Consider the following 23,844-nt stretch of genomic DNA (forward strand, 5'->3'; position numbering starts at 1 on the left):
ATCACATCATTCTGTGAGGCTAATTTGTTGGCTGTGTAAAGGCTGATCCGTCCTCTTGGGTCTCCTCGGAAATCAGGGTTTACTATAATTTCAATTTATTTGAGATAGTCATGCTGTCAATTAAAGGTCTTTTTTGCCACCCATATTAAGCCCTTATTAAAATCATTACAGAGTAAATTATGATGGCAAGATCAGAAATGAGTGAGGGGAGAGAGAGGTGAGACTTGCAGCAATCAAAATACTTGGTGACATTTTAGAGGCGGAAGTGCAGGAGTATTTAAGCTACACTGCAGTGTTAGCTGAATGAATACTGACTCAGAAATGTTAAACAAGAAAAGGAAAGAGGAGGTGAGGGACTTTCTTAAAATATACTTAGTATGACTCGCGAACTTTATTTTTGTTTGTTCCAATTTATGCATTTGTGAGGAAAACAATCAAATAAATAAAAGCATCAAGAACTTTCTTGTAATGGCAAAATTTGGAAATGTCTGTATCATTCTCTGACCACTTAGAATATCAACCCATAGCCCAAAGCATTTATCTTCTCTGGCACCTTACCACAGATAGTTATATCCTTGGAGTAGGAAGTTGAAAGATGGGTGATATTTGGCATCAACTTGAGAACTCTCCTGGTTTCACACAGTAGCTGCAGTACATAGTGGGGATGAAGCCGCTGGAAAAAAAAAAAAAAGCAGGTAGAAAAGGAAAACTTCTTAGATTTAGCAATAGATCTCTCTGCTTTATTAATATCAGACATGTATTGCCAAAATTATTTATACTACAGACCTCCAGACACGATTACAGGCTGTATGGCTTAGTGCTGGGAATTAGGAACATTCATAGCTTTGCATTTACTTCCCCATGAGTGGATATAGGGCCCTTAACAAACTTGCTTTACATATTTTCCCATTTTATTTATAGTGTACTGTTTCCACAGAGATCTGAGGGATTTTGGTAGAGGAGATAGATGAGTGACAGACTGACTTTTCAAGATTCATGTTTTTAAAGCAAACAGAAAAGGCCAGTCACATATAATCATTTCCCTAATAAAATGCCAACCATAGTAAAAAAAGGGAGAGCAGACAGTAAGGTGAAGTCTGGGTGAGCTCATTTATCATGTGCTTTATATTTGATACTTTTACAATCAGCCTCCACAGAAAATTACAGGAAAAAAGTAGTATTATTTAGCAAATTGAAAGGCAGGATAGACCTTTATCCCTTACATACAACATATTGTAATGCACAAATAATCATAAGTTCAAACAAAGCTGTGCCATGCATTTAATGCCTCCCTGCTCCACCCTCATGTTGGGAGTGGGCAGCAAAAGGGCTTGCTCAGGAATATAGAGAATTAGGGACAGCCTTCTCAGTGCCCTGGAAGCTGCAGACAGGAAGCTCTGGAGATTTGTGGTATCACTCTGTTCTGCTACATTAGCAATGCTTTATAGTCATTCTACTCTTACAGTGGAGTCTTGCACACTGGAATGAGGTGATTAACCCTTACACCTCAATGTCTCTAAAAAGAATGAGGTGGGGGACAAAAGAAAGAGGACCAAACAAGGAGCACTTTTAACCCAGAAAAAGATGATAGTTTCTATGTTATCTTAGGACTCCTTCCCCAATCCTCCACTCTCACTGCTAACCCCTGCCTTGCAGCTGCTAAGGGTTCCCATTCCATTTCACTAGTCCCTACATCCTCCCCAGTGCTGGACCTACTGGTCATGCAGCAAAGCAGTGAATCGAATCTAGGAAATGGTCTGGCTGAGAACTGACTGCTTTCATTCTATTGTGTTAGCTTCCAGCCAGATCAGTTTCCCAAGACAGCTCACCATGCACCTGTATGATCACATGGGCCTAGCAGGAAAGGGTAATGGGGTATAAAGGAAGGGTGAAATATCTCTTTGGGCACCAGTTAAGCCATACATTGGATTGTGGAACTACACCTTGACAGAGATGTAAAATAAGTAAAAAGAAATCAAGCTAGTTGCAATTTACCTGTTTATTCCTGAAAGCATGAATAAGAGCATTGGCATCTCCAACAGTAAGGGGGAATGAGAGTCGTGGTCCATAATATGAGTCTGGAACATCAATTTTCTCTTCAAATTCTGTTATACGTAAGCATTCACCCACCACCTGAGGATCAGTAGGGCTGGTGGAAATGGGAGAAACTGGAACAAGAGGGAAAAAAACCAAAAATGTAGAAACTGTACCAGTCCCCATAGAGCTGTAACACAAGTGACTGAATGTAACTGCTTTAATTGGTGCAGTATTACAGTGCCTAATTCCTGCCCTGTGTAGCGGAAGAGCTCCAGGTCTCCCCAGATTGTTTTGCAATACTAAAACCAACAGACCAAACACCCCAAAACCAAGACAAAAAACCCCAAACCCAACCAAATGAAAAAACAGGAAAAAAACTCTGTTCCAACAGCCAGTAGCTGTGATCAGGGTGCAAAACATTCTGCACTGAAGTTCTGGAGCAGTCTGCTCCCATAGGTAGTGAGAACCATCAGGTGGTACAGACTTCCTTCCCCCCCTGAAGCAAGGAGATACAAAAGTCATGGCTGATCATTCCATGACCATCATATGTTTAAAGTTCAACATTACACTTTTAATACAGGTTGTGAAGATTTATTTCTATTGCTTTATTTTCTAAGAAAAATTTTTAGGCTAAATAGCAGCATGTCAGGGATTATTTTAAAAGTCACCAACAAAATCCTATTTATTCACACTGGATTGCAAAGCACTCCTTGCTGATACAACTAGGAAACAATTCCAGCTTTTGGTTGGTTGCCATGAAACCATTGGATGAAATAAAGTAAACAAAAGTTGAGTGGTGAAAGTAGAGCATAGCTTCTAATTTTCCTGGAACATGGAGAAATCAGGAACATTGCTAATTGCTTCAATCCAGTTGTTTCTTGACATACCCTTGAAATGTATCTGAGTGAACAGCAGATTTCAGTGTTTTCTTCTTGCAGATTGTCTTTATCATATATTATTCTTAAAGAGAAAACCAGACCCTAGAGGAAAGTGTTCTAACAGCTACTGTTGCAGAGCTGCTCTTGTGAGATGATTGTTGTAAACACTTTTTCTGGGCTACAGGTGAGTTTTCTGCAACCTTGATTTCAACTGGAAATAAATATGTATTATTTATTGCTCGAGGAATACCTGTAGCTATGACTCAAAACTCACAGCAGCCCAAACCAGCATGTGGCCTCCTAAATTATGAGATTCATAAAGGCCAACTTGTCTTGCAACTGGATAAAATCTATATTAAATAAATAAATTAATTCATAAAAATATACCCTGGATTAAAAAGACCCACCTTTTTATCAGCGCTTCTGCTGTGAGCTGATTAGCACATTTAGTGCTAATGTAACGTTACACTCATCCATGTAAATGGATTAAGGCATCAGGTGACAGCAGGGTGCTCAGGGCTCACCGTTTCCACCAAGTACAGTTTGATTTGCAGTTTTCCACCACAGTTACAGCTTTGTCTGGCCAGACAACTGAACGCCCCCTATGGATTGAAATTGCTGGTTCACACCCCGTGATCAGCCAGGCACACCTGCACCAGTTCTTGTTCTCGCTCTGGCAGCAGTCTCTGGATGGCATCTCCCTCTGCACCCAACCTCTCAGGAAGTGTGGCTGCAGACCATGAAGTCAACTTCTCAGACCACCCAAATTCCTCATTTCTTGCCTGTTTTAGCCAGAGGCTCTCCTCATCTGACATGACTACTTCAGATTCAGTGGTCTTCTCAGTATTTCAAGCCTGGAAGATACTTGCCCATGCCTGATTCTACTCCTGCCTTCCCTTCCTGCATGAAGCAGTCTTATCCATCACTTCCCCTCTGAACATGAACTTGCCTTCCTTGAAGTCTCCCTTCCATTTTGGCAAATGCCTAGGCTGGGAAACCCAGTCTCCTTCCCTGTAGAGCATATCTCTGCAAAGTACACCCCATTTTCCACTTTTGGATGAGTTGTCAAAAGCCAGTCATGGTCATTACCCTTAGAGTGCACTTATATCTCCTCAGGCAGTCTTTCACCTATTTTAAGGCTTCTTCCTACACAGGATGACTGTCTCATCTCAGAGTGGTCGGTAATGGATGACCTAATGCAGCCTGGGGATTTGTACACTGGCCAATGAGTACCCCAGCTCATCACACGCTCTGTGCAGGACTAAATCTGAAGGATTCACAGAATCACAGAATACGCTGAGTTGGAAGGGACCCACGAGGATCATCGAGTCCAACCTTTAGCCCTGCACAGGACCATCCCCAAGAGTCACACCATGTGCCTGACAGCATTGCCCGAATGCTTCTGGAACTCTGTCAGGCTTGGTGCTGTGACCACTTCCCCAGGGAGCCTGTTCCATTGCCCTGCCAGCCTCTGGGTGAAGAACCTTTTTCTAATATCCAACCTAAAGCTCCCCTGACACAAATTCAGGCAGCACCCATATCATTTTAGTATTGTAGTCAAAGCTGTCAAAGCTCTTCAGTTTGTATTGAAACACAAGGATGAAAAGTCTTGGCATGTCTAGTTCAGCTACATGCGTCAAGACAGAAGGAAACACCCTCTGCCAGCATCTTCATCTCTCCACTGGCTACCAGGAGCACAGGCAATGACCTGCTTTGTACTCTGACATCAGAGGTCTAGCCCAAGCTCAGTGAGTTGAGCCTTCACTATTAACAGACCCCTTACAACTACCCTACAGCCATATTCCATGTTAAACATGAAAGCCCAGAGCTAAGTGGAGTCAGTTTGGCCACAGAAAGCCCAAGGACCTGGTTCTCCTGACAAGACATCTCACCAGGGAAGTTGTTTGAGGCAAATCAGAGCCACCACTGCCAAGGGTAACCCTATTACCTTCACTAGACACTCACTATTGGGGTAACAGGGAATCGGCTACTTCTGCAGTTCTGAAATCAGTTCTCTGTTCTGCCACCATCTGTGTGCCTTCAGATTAACCACTGGGGTACTGAGAGCACCTCTGACTCCTGAGAAGTGCTCTTACCCTGTGACAGACACTGATCCACAGCCATCAGGTCAAAGCCAAATGGTCCTTCAGACTACAAAGATGAAGATTTCTATAACACTTTAAACATTTGTTCCTTCACTCCATTATCACTATAAGCTGCAGGCAGCTGTAACTTATTCCCTACTGCAAGAATCACTCTATGTAAAAAATCTTGGCAGGGTGTTAAAGCTGTAAGGAAGGCATCATGGGGAGTGAAACTGCAGAAAACAACACCGTTTTTTTTGTTTCCCTTTGAAGAAAGGCTCCAGGAAGTGTGGTTCTTGTCCTGATGACCTTGAGAGGTACAGCCAGTAATGTCTTAGATTCCCAGTCCTACCATTTTTTCCAGGATGTGTTTGCAGCCTTCTCACCCTCAATGTGCCCACAAAAGAGTGAGTAAATGGGTCACCTTTTGCTGTAAAGACAGTTTCCAGCTTTCTCTGACCAGAGAACTTTCCACTGAAAGTCTGAGTAGGTATGAACATTTTTTGGGGGAAAGGAGGGAGAAAAGCATAAGTAGAAAAGATTTTTATTCTTACTTCCCACAAATCCTTGCAAAATAGCCTTTAATAAGAAACAGAACAAGAACAAGACACTCAGCTATATAATATCCCAATCACAAACTGTACTGACATCTTAAGGAGAATGAGAGGATGAAAAAAGCTGTAGGGTATAACAAATAAACAATCACATCAAAAGCACTACTGTGTTAATGAGACAGTGGCTGCTTTCTCTCTTTGAAAAACATAATCTGAAAAAAGATTAAAAAGAGGAAAGTGACAAGATGAATACTGGAGATTGAGTGGTTTATATTGTAAGGAAAACCACAGATCACAAAATTTTCAGGTAGATTTCTCATCACATACTGGGAAGAACAGGCAACCTATTCCCTGGTTAAAAGATTATATACTGTCTTCTTGGAGATGGTTTTGGAACCACATGCTATCACTCTAATTTAAATGAGCACACACTGATTAAAAAAAAAAAAAGGCCAGAGAATTATGGGGTTTAGAAAATGCTTGGGAATAACAAAGTCAATTTGAAGCCTCTCTGCTTGTTATGTTTACGTTCACTGTGGTTCACATCTTAAGACGGTGATTCAGCAGAAGTGGAAGCAGTTCCTTAAGAACAGTCTATTCAGCACTGATTTTGCTTATATCAGTGGGGCTAGCTTGGGTGCTGCAAAGGTCACTTCCAGAGGCAAGCAATCAAGAGCTTAAAGTAAAGAATGCACACAGCCAGTAGTTGGACAACATAACCACAACTCACACAAAACACAGTTTATATGCAATTTCTCAAAAAAAATCTAAGTCAGCTCCCTTGCATAGGCAGCCTTGGCCACCTCTCTATTAAATATGCACCTTACAGAATTTTTCTGTTTCATTTTGGTATCTATAACACGGAGTGTTGGAAAGGGGAAATAACAAACCAAGACAAAAATAAAGTCTTTGGAGCAGTTATCAAGTCTTAACAATGTCAGTCCTAACAGATGAAAGTTTTAAGCAAGTAAGACAAAGAGACACTTTACTATAAACCCTTAACCATATCCACAGTTCCCACTATTTACATGACCAGTTCACCAGTGCAGTGGTGACAAGGGGTAGCCCACAGTACCCTCCACCTCCACCCCTGTGAAGGTGAGGCTTGGATATCCACCTGCCCAGAAACAGCCTATGCATGTAGCAGTGTGCCCTGCACCAGCCATGTCCTGAGCCCTAGCAAGTCACCTGGCACCTCACCATTGTTCCTTCTGTCAGTAGACAGAGTTAATAGATGGATAAATCATATCTACAACAAGCAGCTGTAAAATTTTATTTGGATATTATAATGAAAATAGAGATTAACACTATTTTTCCAAATCTCAGACCTGGCACTACTATTTTCTTTCCCACTCAGGTGGAAAAGCTGAACAGAGGTGCACTATCAACACAAATAAATAGATAAAGTGAGCAGTGTCTGATTTTCTTTAAGTTTCCCAATTATTTCCCAGGAAATTAAATGACTAAAGCAGATTTTTTTCTTTTAAGAATACAGCAGTAATGGGAAAAAAAAATCAAAGAAAGGACTATTGTGTCATCTGCCTTGACTTTGGAGCAAGGCTCAAAGTAATTTATTTTTCTGCAGAGCACAGAGAGCATTAGGGACTCTAAAGTATTTAAGAAAGAAGAATTACCATTTCTACTGGTTATCATTAGAACACTGAACCACTTATGGTTTTGATGGTGGTTTTATCCTGTTATCAAAGTATCTTGTGCAAATTTTAATTGGAATGACCCGTGGCTGGACCAGATGAAAGAGAAAGGGCATTCTCTAGTAATGCAATAAGAAGGAGACAGCCTCATTTTTAACTCCTCTGAGATTAGATCTATTCTGAATTTATCCAGGGAAGTCATGTTTGTTTTCTGGACTTAGGAATCACTTTCAGTCTGAAGTTTAAATTTATTTCATTTTTAATAATTCACATACTGATACATGTTTTGCAGTGATATCTAGAACCAATTAAATTAAAAAGTGGTCCAGAACTGCTGAAACAATAACAAAAAACAAAAGAAACAAAAAGATGAAAAAGGAGAAGAGCAGCCTCTTTGAAGGCAACCTCTTTGATTGCATTTGCCCTCTACCAACTGAAGACAGCCTTTCTGAATAATCACATCTCATAGTTTAAGAAAACATGAATAGAAAGCTGTGAAAATTGGAGTCCATAGAACTAGCATGAGAAAAGCTGAAGGGCAGTAACATATAAGAAAGCACTCTGAGCATCTCTGACTATTCTCATAAGGACAACAGGTACCTGTTCTGACTTACATCTTGACTCACTGAGTAGATATTGAGCAGTGTCAACACTTACACGATCAAAATCATATTACAGTATTTGGCAAGTCAAACCTCCATCCCAGCACGTGCCATAGGCTGTAAACATCACATTCAAAATTAATTTTCCTCACATCAGGTTTTTCAAACATATTACTTTTATGTTTATCCTTACCTGAATCAAGATTAGTATAGTGATCCAGCATGAATGAAAAAAACTTGGATAGCTGAGTAAGAAAAAGAAAAGAACAAACACTGATCAGTTTAGGGGATCCAACAAGCATTAACATTCTCTTTCCTTACTCAATGACTAGCAATTTCCTATTTTGGGGGATCTAAGACACTACTGTATGTTTCTATAGCATCAGCCTGCAATAATGACACAACTGGTGCCCTACTACAGAAATAGCTGTCTCTTTCCTTCTTTGCTGTGAATTCACAGATTGACACTATACGAATACATAAAATGTTCCAGGGCTGTACTGGTGCTGCTGACACTTTTGGGTGTAATTCAACTTGCCCATCACTGAGACTATTTGCTTAGACTTACTTCGTAGTCAGTAGGAAGCAACTGCTACAGTGCAGTGAACTGACTTTAGACACAGATGCTACAATGAACACAAAGGCCTAGAAGTTCCTAATTTCCTGTATTGACCCTAAAGGAAGCCTGGACTCACATGCTGAGACACTGTTGCACATATATTGCCTCACAGACACAGTTAAGATCACAGTGTGGTGACCTGCTATCCCTGGCTACCAGAGTTGCTCTACAGGAACCTCCAACCTATGGTTGTACGGGCAGAACGGTGTCCTGATGCCTACGTAGTTATACACATATACATATACGTATGTATGTGTACACACAACTTAATTCACATGTGAGGAGGGGAAGTGGTTTTATTAATCAGGATCCAGCTTTGTAGGCAAAAATAACCACACCCCCATTTTATTTGTGCAACCTCAGTGCTTTGGGGATAACATAACTGCTTGTACAGGAAGAATGGAAGATTACAAACCTGTAGTTGATCTTGTTCATCAGCATATTCGATTGACCGGAAGATACTCAGAGAATAGCGGCGCCTCATCTCTATCCGGGCCATTGTTGCGCGGTACCACTTCTGGATGAGGATGGCGGCTTTAATGACTGTCAAAACAGAGGGCAATGCACTGTACATGGGTGCAGTGTCATCTACAATGGAAATACACATGCTGCCTTGGCAGAATTTTGCAGACAGACGACAAATTCAGTCCGTTGTGCACAGTCAACAAACAGTAAGATGAAACCCTGTAAAAGTTAAGACTGAAAAGCTGTTTCCTGGTAATACATGATGCCTTTACTGTTTCTGTCTTCAGACACGGATCCCAAACTAGCTGACTTGCTCAGGCCTAAAATGTCACTAAGCTTCCCCATTTCATTGTCCTGAAGACAGTACCCATGTAAGAAGTCGGTCGTCCATAACATAGATGGGCATCATGTGTGTTATGGGAAGGTGAGGAAGGGAAGAAGAGCAGTTTGTCCTACCAACAGAATGTATTTCTCTATCAAAGATGCAGTAAAAAACTTCAGATTTTGCAAGCTGTAACATGAACCATGCAATGACAGCATTTGCAACAGCCTCTTCTACCAGGAAGTTTATTCCTGCCCAGCTGCATCAGCAAGCCATCAAAATTCAAACACTAGGATAAAATGTTAACAAATTATATTGAAGGACAGAATATGTTGCTTAAACAGACAAGCCAAAAGGCATGCAGGTGTATCTTTGGCTAGCTTGGTGAACAAAGGAACTACTTCCCAAGAATTCAGTGGAACATGTCAGAAGAGCATTTTTGACTATGTGCTGAATACACGTTTCACTCAGCACTTTAAGAAGTCGTGTCTACTGTTGTCTCAGTCTAGAAAACTTCTGTTAACTTCACTGAAGAACAATCACCAGGACTGCAGCATGGAGGAAAGAGCCTGCTGCCTACAGGCCCCATTCATGCCACAGAGAGATCACATTCCTTTAGCTGCTCAGATAAAAGTTTATTAACAAATAACAATTCATGCTAATACTTTTTCCTCTGCAAAACACTAAAGAAAAGCTCTGTACTAGAGGGACAACAGTTTACACTAATCAATTATTTTAACTGATCACCAGGAATTTTGAGACTAGAATGAATGGAACCCCTGAGTGAGAATGATTTCTTTTCTTAAACTGATAGCTATGCAGTTAAAGAAAAACCTCAGTGGAAAAGTGATTCTATTAATAAATGTATAACATTAAGGAAGTCTTTTTATAAAAATGCTTACATATGCTATAACAACACATCGTTTGCGTATTTTACCATTAATGAGTATACAGTATAGTTAAAGTGGTAAAGTTTTCTAGTCCAGACAAGACCAAAATCAGTAAAGACTCCCATCCTGTAGATACCACACTCATCCTAGAAAAATCCTCCTGCCCGAAGGAGGATATGACTAAGAACATCCTTCATACCCTACATAAACTCTAAGATTTCTTTTATTTTCTGTTCTTTCTGGAATCCCCCGCCACTACAGACCTGAAAGTTTGACACATCACAGCAAGGCTGTCACCAAGGTTTCTGTTTAGAAGAAAAAGGGGCAAAGCACAGTCACCAGCACAGAAACTGATTTCCAGCATCAGAGCCATTAAACTTCCCATTAAACCCCTCTGTGTTGCTTAATGGTCCTGAGCACTTAACATGGCACAGTTCCACGGGCATCACATAACAAAGAGACATATCAGTCACTGTGGTTAATGTTGCAAATCTAACAGAATATTTCCTGTCTTTTTTTTTTTTTAATTGTACTTATTACAGTGCTGTTATTCTCAGGACTGAATCAGAGCATGATTTTCACACATGGCTAAACTGCATCTGTAAAAAAAATTGTTGTCAGTTGCAGAAGGTCTCTACACCAGCAAGTACCTGTTAAATTCATGTTATTAATGCATTAGAGGGTTGTACAGCCTCAGGCTGCAGATGGAATGATGGTTCAGCATCACTTGACTAATGCTGAAGTATAGAAGGAAAACTACCCAGCGAGAAGACAAAACACTGCCCAACAAGCACACAAAATCATAAGCCAGCATTGGGCTAATCAAGTCTGCCCCACGTCCATGTGTGTTGATGGTTGTAGACTGAGAAAGAGAACAGCTTCTCATGCCCACTCCAAGCTTATATGCTCTCAGAAATATTCCCAAGTAGCTCATCCCCAAGGCCTTGCAAGGCACAAATATGCACGGCATGCAAACCGAAAGAGGAAGGGCTGCCTCCCAGTTACAGGTAGGTCTGTGACTCCAGATATTTCCATTCTACTTCCACATAGCATCGAAGCTGCTATAAATGCCAAGTAGCATCCACAAAGCTGAGGGCTACTCTTAAACCAGTCAGCTTGGATCCCTGCAGCCATGACTGAGAGCTCCCTACTTTGTAGGCACCAGTTTACAGGGACTTGTGTCCTGGTTTGGTAGCCAAAAAGAGCCTTCCTTTTGAACCATGGCTGCTCAGCATAATAATGTCCTAAGACACAGTGCCATGTAACATGGTCCTCTGCAGACCTGTAAATTGTGCTTTAATGACAAATTTTGGGAGAACATGAAGGGTCTGAAAAAAGGTTTGAGTCAATCCTGCCTGTGCAGAGCCTTGTGTGTTCATTCCAGAGTGTGGTATCATTAAAAGCAGGGGGAGGATGCATAGTTTAATTAAACACTTAACCAGGTACTGTGGAGACTTTCAACTGACAGCCTCAGTAATTATCAGTGGGAATGACAGGCCAGGCACTTGGTAGGCCAGAAAACCGATTCTGATAGTCATTGCAATAGCTCTGCTTCATCACCCTTCTTTCATAATCAGTCACCCACCAGCAGAGAAATTGGGGCAGTTTGCCCAGGAATCCTGTGGTGTGAAAGGCCATAACAGGTCCCCCTCTTACCTTATCCTCTAAGCTTTGCCAGTGACACAGTGAGCACAGACACATCTGAAATTTAGCTTCTGTCCCAGATGCTGTGAATCTTTTACAACCCAATCTGTTGATGTTAGAGGTGGTCTGAAGTTGTCTTCCAACCTCAGCCAGCATCTAAAATCTGTGCACTCTTTTAAAAAGAAAATAATTTTCTCTGAATGAGTATTTTGACAACACAATTGTGGGGAAATGTTACCTTGCAATCCTCTTCTAGTGTTACAGAGAGAACAACCACTTGTCCTGAAGACAAAGGCAACACTCACCTCTCTCTGACCTTCTGTCAGGTACAGATCTGTTGCACCCCATGGTTCCAGTGCTGCTGCCTATCCGTTTTAATTGCTGCTGATATGGAGCACGTTCCTCTCAGCTGTTAGCATTACACACATTTCCTGTGCTGTTCCTTCAGTGATGAGAACTATACCCCTCTGGGCTCCTCGGCTCTTCCCTAGCACTCCTGCCAGGGAGGAGATTGGGAGGGGGGAGAAGGAGAAAAAAAACAAAAGTGTTTGACAACACAGAATCTGAAATACCTACAGCACAATTGTACAGCACATCCTACACAAACTGGACCTAATGAACCATACTAGGTTTCTTTTTCACATCTGATTACTATCAGCTTCCATTGAAAAGAATTTGACTCAGTAATTAATACAGTTTACTTCTTACATGTTAGCTTAAGGTTAACAGGTTAGCTAAAACTGCACCAGTCATTTCTTAATCAGAAAAATTGCTATTTAAAGCCTTACTACTAGGGACAAGGGACTACAGAGTCATGTTACTCTTCATTATTGTGATTTGAAAATTGGAACTGCAGAATTTTAAATACTTTAAAATTACATCTGATACTGCTTCTAAAAAAACCCCAACCCTCAGCCCTCCTAACACTCTGTGGATTTTAAAAGGTGCCCTACCACACCATTTATCACTTTATCCCTCAGTGTCATCACCACCAAATTTACCAGAAGAAATAGTGCCATAGCAAATCACTTCATTATCAGATTTCATTTAAATAAAACATTCAATTTTCTGTTGCTTTTCTACTGAAACAATTCAAAGAAAAGATTTTGTTTCATTAAATAAATGAACAAAGTCCATTTTGAAGTGAAGTCTTTTGGGTTTTCGTCCTGGCACTTGCTCAGCTCTTCACTAAGTAATATCATTCACTAATGCAATACATTCCCTAATCAACAAGTTCAAAGGAATACAATTCCCCTGAGATACAAAATGGATCAATTTCTAAGTAATAAGAAAGTCACTGATGCTCTGAGATACTGAACTTTGTTTTAGCTAAAGATTTCTTACGTGATCACACTGCCCCCTCTCTCTCCTTGTCTCCAGGGTTACATGTCTTACATCTAAATTATTCCATTTGTTGTTTTGTTTCATTGATATTCCTTTTAACTTAGGGTTTAAAACAAAGAAGAAATTCACCAGCATAAAATGAATGCTTAACTACTATTTTCCTTTGGTTTTACTAGCAGAAATAAAATGAACAGGAGGATACAAGACAAAAAAACCCACAAATGCATAACTAGCTGATTTTCAATTTCAATAATTAGAAAACATTTATAATTGTGGGACTATATGTGCAGTTTTCTACATTCATTGTTATGTACGATATCCTGTGACGTCATGTCATTTCATGTTAATATCACACAAGTCTTTACAGGTATGGGGCTATTTTTCAGGGTCCCACAACACAAGTGTATCCTACACTTGAGCTGGGTCTCACACCTTATGAGTCAGTAATTATTTCAAAAAAAGAAGGATTTTAATTTTTTTCTCTACAATGAACTGCTTTACTTCCCTCTGAAGGAGCTATCATGAAATACAAAGAAGTGCTGTTATATTAATTTTGAGCCAAAGTCTTTGACAGCATCAAATATGGCAGTTTACTAAAAGCTCAAATTTGTTTTCTCTCCAAACAATTATTGCTCTCCAGTACACCATCTCCTCACTTGTCCTCTTAGGAGAATCTCATCTTCATTAGTCCATCAAACAAGCCAGCCATGACTTAAATTGTGATCAGAAGAATAGAACTTACAGTCTAAGTCCTACTGCAGCAAGACTGTCTTGATTAAAGGGCAATGCAACTGGGCAATGGGAGCTCCAAACAGAACCATCATTCCTCTCAGGGCTCCATCCAAACCACAGCAAACAATGGGCTGACCCAAGGAATGGGGGTCTCAATCACCTTCATACCCTGCTTTCAATGACTTAAGCTTTTCTCCCAGTCATCCCCACTCTTTCCTTCACATACCTCTAAACTCATGGACTTGCAGCACCTCCTTGAGCAAAGAAATAAAAAGATAAATGTGGAAGCCCAGGAGAGGTTTGACTACGAGCAGTGGGAAAAAGACATTGAAATATGTGGAGATCTGCGGAACCCCGGATGAAAACACCCTCTCCACGTTCATATAAAGACTGTTGATACACCCTGTGTTCATTTTAAGTTTAATGTTCATTGTACTTCTACCCTTTATTGTACCCTAAGTCCCCAGTTGTAAGAAAAATCCCTCAGCATTGTGTACCCCAGTTCATGTCCTTCTCCCTGATTGGGCTAGAAGTGTCGCATTGCAGTCACTAATTAATTAGTAGTCCCTTGTTTGAATATTTCCTCCCCTTTTTCCTTCTTATTGGCCTGTATTAGCATGCTCCTCCCCAGTTCCTCCCCTCCTTCCAGCACTTTCAGTCCTTACCCTATATAAGCCGAGTTACCCCTTCAATGAAGGACCATTTTATCGTCCATGTCCAAAGTGGTCGAACCCCTTTTTCCTCTGGGCTGCGTCAGATAGAGACACAGAGACAGAAATTTTATTGTGACAGCAGAAAATGAAGACTGAAACGTATTCCTCAGAGCTTGGAGGAAAACTTGCACAAACATATCCTATCATTAAACTTCTTAAAAAGGCCAAATCTGACCATCAGTGACCTTGTCTGGGGGAGTAATCATCACCTTCAGTCCCAAATATCTGCATTCTAAAATGGACATAGCAAACATTCAACTACCTTTTCCTGATGGCTTTTCAGCTGCCTACAGAGACATCCTGGCTGTCAACCCGCATGCCCAGACTCCAGACCAGGAGAGTAATTTCTGTGAGCTACTTACTATGCAGTGTAACAGTGTCTGGCAAAGAATCATTTGACATCCCAAAATTCCCCCCAAATGTTGGCTGATGAAACAAAAAGCTGGGATTTTACCAAGATATTGAAAGAGATACAAGGTAGCTGGATGAGAATTTGGGACACAGCGCTGCGTTAACATTCTGGATACTATACCACTGATTTACGTTAAGAAAGAATCTGGCATGTTGACTAAAAAGCAGGCAGTAATTCAATTTCTACAAGCCAGTGATCTCTCCCAGTTTTAGACATACGTTCAAGAAATTGCTACATTTCTCTCAGTTCAGCAAAAAGGCAATTTTGTCATGGACAGGCTCTGAAGGCACAGCCCATCCACTGAAGCAAAATAAAGTGTTTCTGCAGTCATGCCAGTAGACATGCACAGAGCTAAGCCAGGGGCACATGCTGCTCTTTTCTGGATAGGAGTTGCTGAAGGTATACTCTGAAATTTGGGGTTCAGAACCAAAGCTGTCAAGAGCCTGATTTACAGAGATAATGAACCAGCATAATTTGATCTAGATGTAACAGGTGCAGCCCAAAGTCAATCATGCCTCCAGTTGGTCAGTCACGTAAAGACCAGGCTGCGTCAAGAATAATAGGAATCTTGTAAAGATTTATAGCTGACTTTTAATGAAATCAGACAGCAGGTCCTTTGGGCAGAGAGCCATCCTTTCAAGCACACTTTATCTTTTAAATTAGATGAGCTGTGCTACAGGCAGACAAGTATAAGCTAGGTCAAGCCTAAGGATATGGGAGACATATGAGTAAGAGCCACTAGGTTTTAAGTTCTTATTCCTGCATATTTCCATTTGTTTCTTACCTTTGATAAACAAAAATGAAAGACTTCTCCTTTTATTTTGGTTGGGATGGAGTTTCTGTAAGTATGCTACTTCCCCTACAGCTATGATCTCCTTCCATAACATGTCTTAGAAGGTACATGGAGTTGTAGAGGTGCTGAGACAGGAACAGTTTCCTGCATAAAGATCAGATGGATGGATGGGTGGATGCTTCCAATGACAGAGGCTTTCCTTTGATGCCATCTTATCCATTGTTTAGTTTACTGTGACTCACAGATTTCCTTTAGAATTGTTTTCTTTTGGAAATGAGGACTGCAGATAACTGAGAGATGCTATAACATGGTTTTGTGATGGATTTGCTTCTGTGTATTGCTGAGGGAATGAAGCTGGAAAGAGCAAAATACCCTAGAGAGAAGAACGTAGACATTAAATGACAACAGCCAGGTCAGGACCTGCACAAGGACAACTCTTCCAAACTGTCTTGTTACAATTGTCAAGGATGGGAATCTAGAAATGAGTTAAAGATTTCATTAGCTAAAAGACCCATCCTGTGGAAAGAGGGATGAAGCTGCCACTGTAAACCAGCAGAATGAAATGGAATCTGGCTATGGCACAAGAGCTGTAATTTTGACACCAACACTGAATTTGGTCTGCCAAAGGGCTGATATGAGAACATCAAACACAGGCAAATCAATGTGTTTAGGTTTCCATTATTTTACATCCATGGGACAAACTAAGAGGGACTTCCAGTGATTATATATATCTGAAATAAAGAAGCAAGGAAGCCTTTTTGTTAACAGTTAATTTCTTCAGCCTGCTCAGAGAAGGAAGGCTAGTCTCAATATAGAACTGATGGAATAATTTCTATCAAGTGGCTATGTTGATAGACCTCAGTGTTGGGGCCAGGAATCAATAGGGAATGGATGTAGTAACATACAGGAGAGCCAGCAAAGCTTGGAAGTGAATAGAATGGAGACAGTTTTTAAGGTGGACTTATATTCCTGAGCCAAAAAATGCACTGCAAAAAGAAATAAAAGCAAGAGCAGCAAAGGTGCGAACGTGCAGAGATTGTTCAGGCAATTGTTGAGTTCAGGAACTGCATGCAAATCCAAAGAGAATATGTAGGAAAATGATGGAAGAATGCCAGTTCATGTTATTTATAATCAAAAAAGGATACACTTACACAAAACATTTTCACTTTTTTGTGCAGAAAATAACCAAACAAAGCAGCAGCCTCTTTTTCTTTTTGTGCAAGACTTTGATCAGAATGTTTTTTAAAAAGAGGCAGAGTATCAAATACAAGTGTACAAATGGGGTGAAGATCACCTTGAAGAATAAGCAAAGCCATCATATCACTTTCCAGAAATTTTAAATGCCTCTAGGGGGATATTCCTCTAGGACACAAGGAGAAAATTGAAAATCCTGAAGCAAAGTTGGTTCTAGTAAACTGGATCCAACTGCAGCATGAAAGTTAACACACTTTAAGCAAAAAAGCTGGATCACACACTGTCCTGCAGTTAATGAGCAGGCTCTTAATGACATGCTGAAAAAGCAAAGCTTCAGAATAAATATGTGTTGAAATATGAGCCACTTTAAAAATTAAATTCATGCCTTAGTATGGTTTTAATAAAATTTAAGTTAAGCATCAGAACAAGGTTAAAAAATATCATCATAAAAATTATTTTTCCTAAAACAGAATACATGGAATACAGTAGTCTCAAAACTATTTGATCTCACCTGTACTTAGAAGTTCTGGATAACTGATTCAGTCCAGGTCAGACTTTAGTGTTTGAAGCACACTGATTTTTCTCAGGGTAAAATCATAAAAAGTGCCACATTCAACTGTCATTTTGAAAATATACTATTTAAAAGTGAGTTAAAAATATATATATACCCCACCCAAACATATTACCTTTTATTCTTTCTGAGTCAGCAATACTGAGATTTTTTCTACAAGAGTACCTTTAGAAGATTCTTTTTTTTAAGAGGGGTGCAGCTCTGCAGAACAGGTGCTCCAATTTTCTCTGGGGCTCTGGAGCTCAGGAGCTGCAATGCACTTGCTCTTTACCTACTTATACAGCTTCCCAAGAGGAAATTTCTTGAACGCTGCTCTTCAGAAACAGCCAGGGGAAGATGCTGTTTTCATCGTCCAAGCTGGTGTGAAAGCTCATGGCTGCAGCCCTCCAGCTGTGCTGTACGTGTGCTGTAGCAGAGCTGTTTTGTCACCATGCCTCCTGAATCTCAGGCAGAGAGAAAGGGATGGGCTGAAGTTGCCTGCTTCACATCTGAAGTCACATGGTCTCTTTTGGCCTTTCTGCTGTGTTGAGGCAATGATTTGCATTTTAGCAGATCCAGCACACCAGAAAAAAACATAAGGCTGTCCAGGTATTTGGTCATCTGATGTGACTGGCATGCTTATGAAAGCCCTTAAGGAAAGAAATACTGCATTTACCACAAGGCATTGTATCTGCATGCTAGTGATATAGGTGTTCTCCAAACAGTCATACAGAATCACAGAATATGCTGAGTTGGAAGAGACCCACAAGGGTCATGAAGTCCAGATCTTGGCCCCGGTCAGGACCATCCCCAAGGGTCTCACCATGTGCCTGAGAGTGTTGTCCAAATGCTTCTTGAACTCTGTCAGGCTTGGTGCTGTGACCACTTCCCTGGGGAGCCTGTTCCAGTGCCCAGTTACCCTCTGGGTGAAGAACCTTTCTCTAATATCTAATCTAAACCTCCCCTGACACAACTTCAGGCCATTCCCTTGGGTCCTGTCACTGGTCACCAAAGAAGAGATCAGTGTCTGCCCCTTCTCTTCCCCTCACAAGGGAGTTGTAACTGCAATGAGGTCTCCCCTCGGTCTCCTCCAGGCAGAACAGACCAAGTGCCCTCATCTGCTCCTTATACGGCTTCCCCTCAAGGCCCTTCACCATCTTCACTGCCCTCCTTTGGACACTCTCTAATGGCTTCATATCTTTCTTATATTATGGTGCCTAAAACTGCACACAATATTCAAGGTGAGGCCTCACCAGTGCAGAGCAGAGCAGGACAATCCTTTCCCTCGACCAGCTGGCGATACTTTGCGATGTCTCCCTGGATACGGTTGGCCCTCCTGGCTGCCAGGGCACTGCTGACTCATATTCAACTTGCCATCGACCAGAACCCCCAGGTTCCTTTCCGCAGCACTGCCTTCCAGTATCTCGTTCCCCAGGCTGTACATATATCCAGAGTTGTCCCAACTCAGGTGCAGAATCCAGATAACGGGACAAGTATGAAGCACTCAAATCTTATGTTCAGAAGCACTGCACTAATGCTTGTACACTTCATTTCTTCATGTGCATGCACATGTTCTCACCATAAATGCATGATTGGAACTCTGTGGACTCAGTTCATGTTTTGGCTCCTCTGCTCCTTGTGTGATTACCAGGAAGGGATGGGGCAAGCCAAGAACGCTGCAGCCTTGCTTCCCTGTGCGGTCAGCAAGACGTGGTTTTGCGTCCTCTGACATCAAACCCTGACCCTGGCAGCCGGGCCCAAATCTCTGACCCAGCTCATCTCAATGCTGATCCCTGACTCTGTCACTACAGAGGTGCCAAGGGAGGGGCAGAGCCATCACATCCAGGGTGATTTGTTACTGCCCACTGCTAACACAACAGCCCCTGAGCAGTCTGTTCCACCTGGCAGTGTATCCATAGCATGGGGACACTGCGATTTTGGACACATAGCCCAAGAAACTACTCAAAACTAGGAGGTGCCAGTAGAATTATGACATTGTAATATCACCAGTACAGTCTTGGGCCCAGTCCTCAGCATCAGTCACCCTCATCAGGCCACCTTTCCCCCAGGCTTTCCTGCCACCCACTCCAAAAGCAGGGAGGGGCTGCTTTCTGCAGTACAGTGAGGGAACAGAGCACAGCAGCCACTCCTGTGGGGCCAGGGAGGGGGCCTGCAGATTCAAAGAGGACCAAAAATTATAAAGCATGCTGTGGTGGGAGAAAGCTCCATGTGAATGGGCACAAGTCGGAAATCACTGTGCCTCTTGCTCTGAAACCTCTCCAGGTGATGGAGTCCCATCAGGACTGGATAGGGAGCAAAAGACTTATGAGAAGAGAGGCAAACAAAGAAAGTTCTTCACACTCCTACCCCTGCCCCAAAGGTCTAATAATACCATAATATGGTATTTTCAGGAAACTTTTACCATCAGTCTGGTGACAGTTCTGTTTTGGCATCAACAACCACTGTAAAGGACAGAATGATCAATTTTTTTTGAGATGGACCTTTATTAAGATGCAAAAGATATCTAAAATGCCAAACCAGCAAAGCAGAAGGCATATGATTGACTGAGCTAGTCCTTTAAGGTTCTGGACTCCCAGACACAACCTTCCACTTTCAAAGCTGTTCTTCTCCTTCGAGACGAGACAGTAAATGGAAAGCACACCAAGCACAATAATTCTGCACGGCCCAGAAGAGTTTTGATATTTGTTTTTCTGGCAGGATGCATTTTCCCCGATCAGAGTTACAGTAGCTAATCATTTATGTATGATCAGGCTGTTCTGCCAAAATGCATGCAAGCAAAAATACATCACAACCTCTTTCCACTGCACTCTTGGGATACACATTATTTATAAACATTTACTGTACCTGATAAATTCATCTCTATTGCCATTTACCAAGATCTCTGCATAAGGAGAGGCTACAACATTTGCTCCAATGGCCAAAAAATCCATCAGAAACATTTCGTCCAAGATCAGTGGGAGAGAGAGGTTAGCAGTTAGGTTCTTCAGGACATAAAATCTCCACTGCATATTTTCTTTTGTTACTCATGGAAGTCCTCCATCCTCTGTCTCAATGATCTGACGCCACCAAGCAACCTGATAAAGAGTCAGTCTTGCTGGACTGAGCCACCTCTCCAGTTACCTATGGGGATCACAATAACATGCAAATTGAGGAAACAGAAATGTGCTTTCCAAATTAACCTTTCCTGTTCAAGTCCAAGGAGACAGGTCGTACCAAACAACGCCATTTTCCTTTCTACAAAGGCAAAGAGAACCTACCATTCCCACCAACAAGGTCACACATACTGCTGCTTTTTTGCCCAGCAGTCATGTATCACATGCACATTTAATATGCTGAAAAGAGTTTTAGCATCAACAGCTGTAACAGAGAGTGGGCCAACAAATTCTGACAATATGTGGTTAATCAGTCTAGAATGACAAGGAAAAACCCAGTGATATTGCTAGTGTAGAAACTGGGACATCCTTTTACAGGCAGCCCTTGTGATGTAATGGCATACATTCTGTTTTCCAAATACTTCAGAAACATTAACCTCCCGAGCAAGCCTTCATGCAGGCATTCCACATACATAATTCAAATTCTGCTTTAGGCTTATTTCTCAGAAGCACCCACTGCAAAGTGATGTAACTGATATTTTTCAAAAAGACTGAAGATAATCATAGTTGAAGTGAATGTGCTCCTTCTAAGCTCTAACCGTGATTTCTCCTCCTCTTGCTCTACCAAGGTCAAAGAAGTATTTTTATGTGACTCAACAAAGTGTTTTAAAGTACTAGCCAGGGGACAAGTTCCTGACTAAGAGACTTTGATGTCCAGTCCCAACCAAAAAGCAAAAAAAAGAAAAGAGAAAATGAAGAAAGAAATAAATATCCAGAACCATTTTAAACTCAGTCAGTAAGATGACAGAAATCTGTGCTCACACATTAGAAGGAGTAGGTTAATTTGTGTGAACAGAAAAAGAAATGTCCCTCCACTGACAATTCTGGGTGAGAAGGTGAAAAAAAGGCATCAAAATTAGCATCCTTGGCAAAAAGCACACAAAATCAGAAATGTGAAAGAAAGGCAGTGGTAGGGCCTCAAAGCTCCTGAAGGCCAAGAAACCAGACCAGAACACTATGAAAGCATCAGGATACCTGCTGTAAAAAAATTAAAAAATTTTTTTTCAAAAAAGGAATTTTCCCAAATTATCAGATGAATGCTGATTATTTTGGGAAGCAGTGACTAATGATCTAATTTGCACAAGTCTACCTCCGTCACATTAGCTTCAACCTTCACTTGGAGCTTCTAGAAATGATAGCTATCTACAGCACTCAGGTTTTGACAGATCTTAGTAAAGAAACATAAGGAAAAAGAAATGGGCATAAGAATTGCCTAACAACAGCTTGATCTGCATTTTGTTGGTCTGGTGAACCATAAGCTGCACAGACAATGCATTCCTGATGTCTCAAGCCAACCAGATTGTCTCTTCCCAAAAGGTACCTTCTGGGTTAAATCAGGCTCTCCAGGTCAGGAGGGTAAAGAAATCTGCTGTTTCAGCAAAATGGCATTAATTTTGGTAGTCAAGCCAACCATGATATTTAGCCACAAACACCATACTCTTTTGCTTACAGGCCCCACGTTTCTGAAAATTCACAAGCTTATCTTTTATATTCCAAATTCTGTTTGTAACTTTTAACCACAGTCCTGTAAACACTGTGCAGGTAACTTAATTTGTGCTCCTACAAGCCACTCGCTCCCTGTGGGATTTTAGGCGAGGTTCAGTGTGCTGAGGTCTGCGGTAATGCAAATAGTGCAAAACTCCAGGTAGAACGTAACAGATGAAAGAAGGCAATTATTGTGGGGTGTCACAGATGGCATAAGGTTCCTGGGTGAATGGATACCTGATGCAGACGGGCAGCGAACAGGAAGGATCTAGTCCCGGAGTCGTTCCCAGCACAGCCCGACCCGGCCCTGGCCCTGAGGGCGCTGGGTGAGCGCGGGCGCGGGGCGCCCCCTGCCGGCGGCGGGGCTACACGGGGGGAAATCCCTCCGTCCTCTCCAGGGCGGACTGTGAAAGCCAAATCCTCCCGCTTTCACGCCTCCTTTTAGAAACACGACCGAGCGTGTCCCGTGCTGTGCCCGAGGGGATCGAACGTCTCTCTTTTAGATCCATTAAGGCACCGCGCAACAGCTTCCTCCAGGGCGTCACTGACACAAATGCCAGGCTCTGCCTTTTCTCTCAGTGCGTTATTCTTTTTAAAAGGCCTCCTGTACCGAGAAAATCACCCACACCTTCCTCCCCCGCTGAAAAGAGCTGGAACACCTCGCAGAAAGCAGCGAGGCGCTTTCCCACGACTGGTGTACACGAAATCCACGCGGCCGGGCTCCCCCGGAGCAGCGGGGGCTCTGCTGCACCTCTCGCGGAGCTCAGCCCGCCTCTCCCCCGCTCCGGCCAACCTGATGTGACAGGCTAGGCCAGCGACCTTTGTGCTCCACTTCTCCGGGAGAACGGCTCAGCCGGGCGAATCCTGGGAGCAGCAGGATGCGCAGGAAGGATTGCCAGCCCTTTCCGAAGCGGGGCCGGAGGCAATGACGTGAGGAGCACACGGTCTGAAGGCAAAGAATGGATTCGGTACAGCATGTATCGAATACATGCAGGGGAAAGGAGCGCCCACAGCACCCGCCTAAGGCTGTAACGCAGCCCTCGTTCCCCGGGCTTGTTACCTGCCCCTGCAGGCCGTGTTCGGTGGGGCGGAGCGGGGCCCGCGGCTGCCCCAGCACGCAGGGGCACAGAAGCCTTACCTGGAGCTACTGAGGTGATTTATGCCCTTCACTGCCCCTCTGTAGCTATGTGAGGGGCAGGAAACGCATTAGGGTAATTTTTGATTACTAGAACTGTTTTTAATCAACTATTGATTAAGAAGAAAACAAGAACCTTCCTTGCTCACCGAAGGAGGGAAGCACGGCCGGCGTTTCGTCGATAGGGGCAGTGCCGCGGCCGTTAACGCGTGTGGCGGTTCCATAGTGTAGTGGTTATCACGTCTGCTTTACACGCAGAAGGTCCTGGGTTCGAGCCCCAGTGGAACCAGCGCCAAGTTGTTCTTTTTCTTTTTTTGGCTCACCGTGAATTTTCATAATTTCCTTCGAAGCGAGGAGGATCGGTTTAGCTGCTTCCTCCTGGAGACGAGCAACTTCATAAGCACTTAAAGAAAACCCGGGTCCTGCTTGCGGCAGAAGGCGGAGCAGTGCGTTTCGAGGGGAGCAGAAAAGCCCCGTAAGTGGGAAACCCTGTCCCTCAGGAGCCTTTCCACACGCTTTAACCTCGCGAGAGGAGCGCTTCCCTGCCAGCGCGGGAGAGGCATCAC

The 23,844-nt window shown here is 42.4% G+C and overlaps 1 protein-coding gene and 1 non-coding gene across 2 annotated transcripts in view; one reads left to right on the plus strand and one right to left on the minus strand.

The window, feature by feature from the left end:
- Positions 1–12,240, minus strand: part of PPEF1 (protein phosphatase with EF-hand domain 1) — a 28,359-nt gene extending 16,119 nt beyond the window's left edge. The window contains exons 1-5 of the mRNA XM_018084218.1: positions 12,053–12,240; positions 8,842–8,969; positions 8,001–8,052; positions 1,996–2,168; positions 559–673 (exon numbers count right to left, since the gene is read on the minus strand). Coding sequence (XP_017939707.1) covers positions 559–673; positions 1,996–2,168; positions 8,001–8,052; positions 8,842–8,969; positions 12,053–12,095 — 511 coding nt within the window. The 5' untranslated portion in view covers positions 12,096–12,240. The remainder of the gene's footprint in view (positions 1–558; positions 674–1,995; positions 2,169–8,000; positions 8,053–8,841; positions 8,970–12,052) is intronic.
- An 11,254-nt stretch (positions 12,241–23,494) lies between these two features.
- On the plus strand, positions 23,495–23,567 carry TRNAV-UAC. The gene has a single exon. It is a non-coding gene; the product is annotated as a tRNA-Val (tRNA).
- The last annotated feature ends 277 nt before the right edge of the window (positions 23,568–23,844 follow it).

This window comes from Manacus vitellinus, unplaced genomic scaffold (genome assembly GCF_001715985.3).
Source record: "Manacus vitellinus isolate BGI_N305 unplaced genomic scaffold, ASM171598v3 scaffold_7_pilon, whole genome shotgun sequence".
Classification (NCBI taxonomy): domain Eukaryota; kingdom Metazoa; phylum Chordata; class Aves; order Passeriformes; family Pipridae; genus Manacus; species Manacus vitellinus.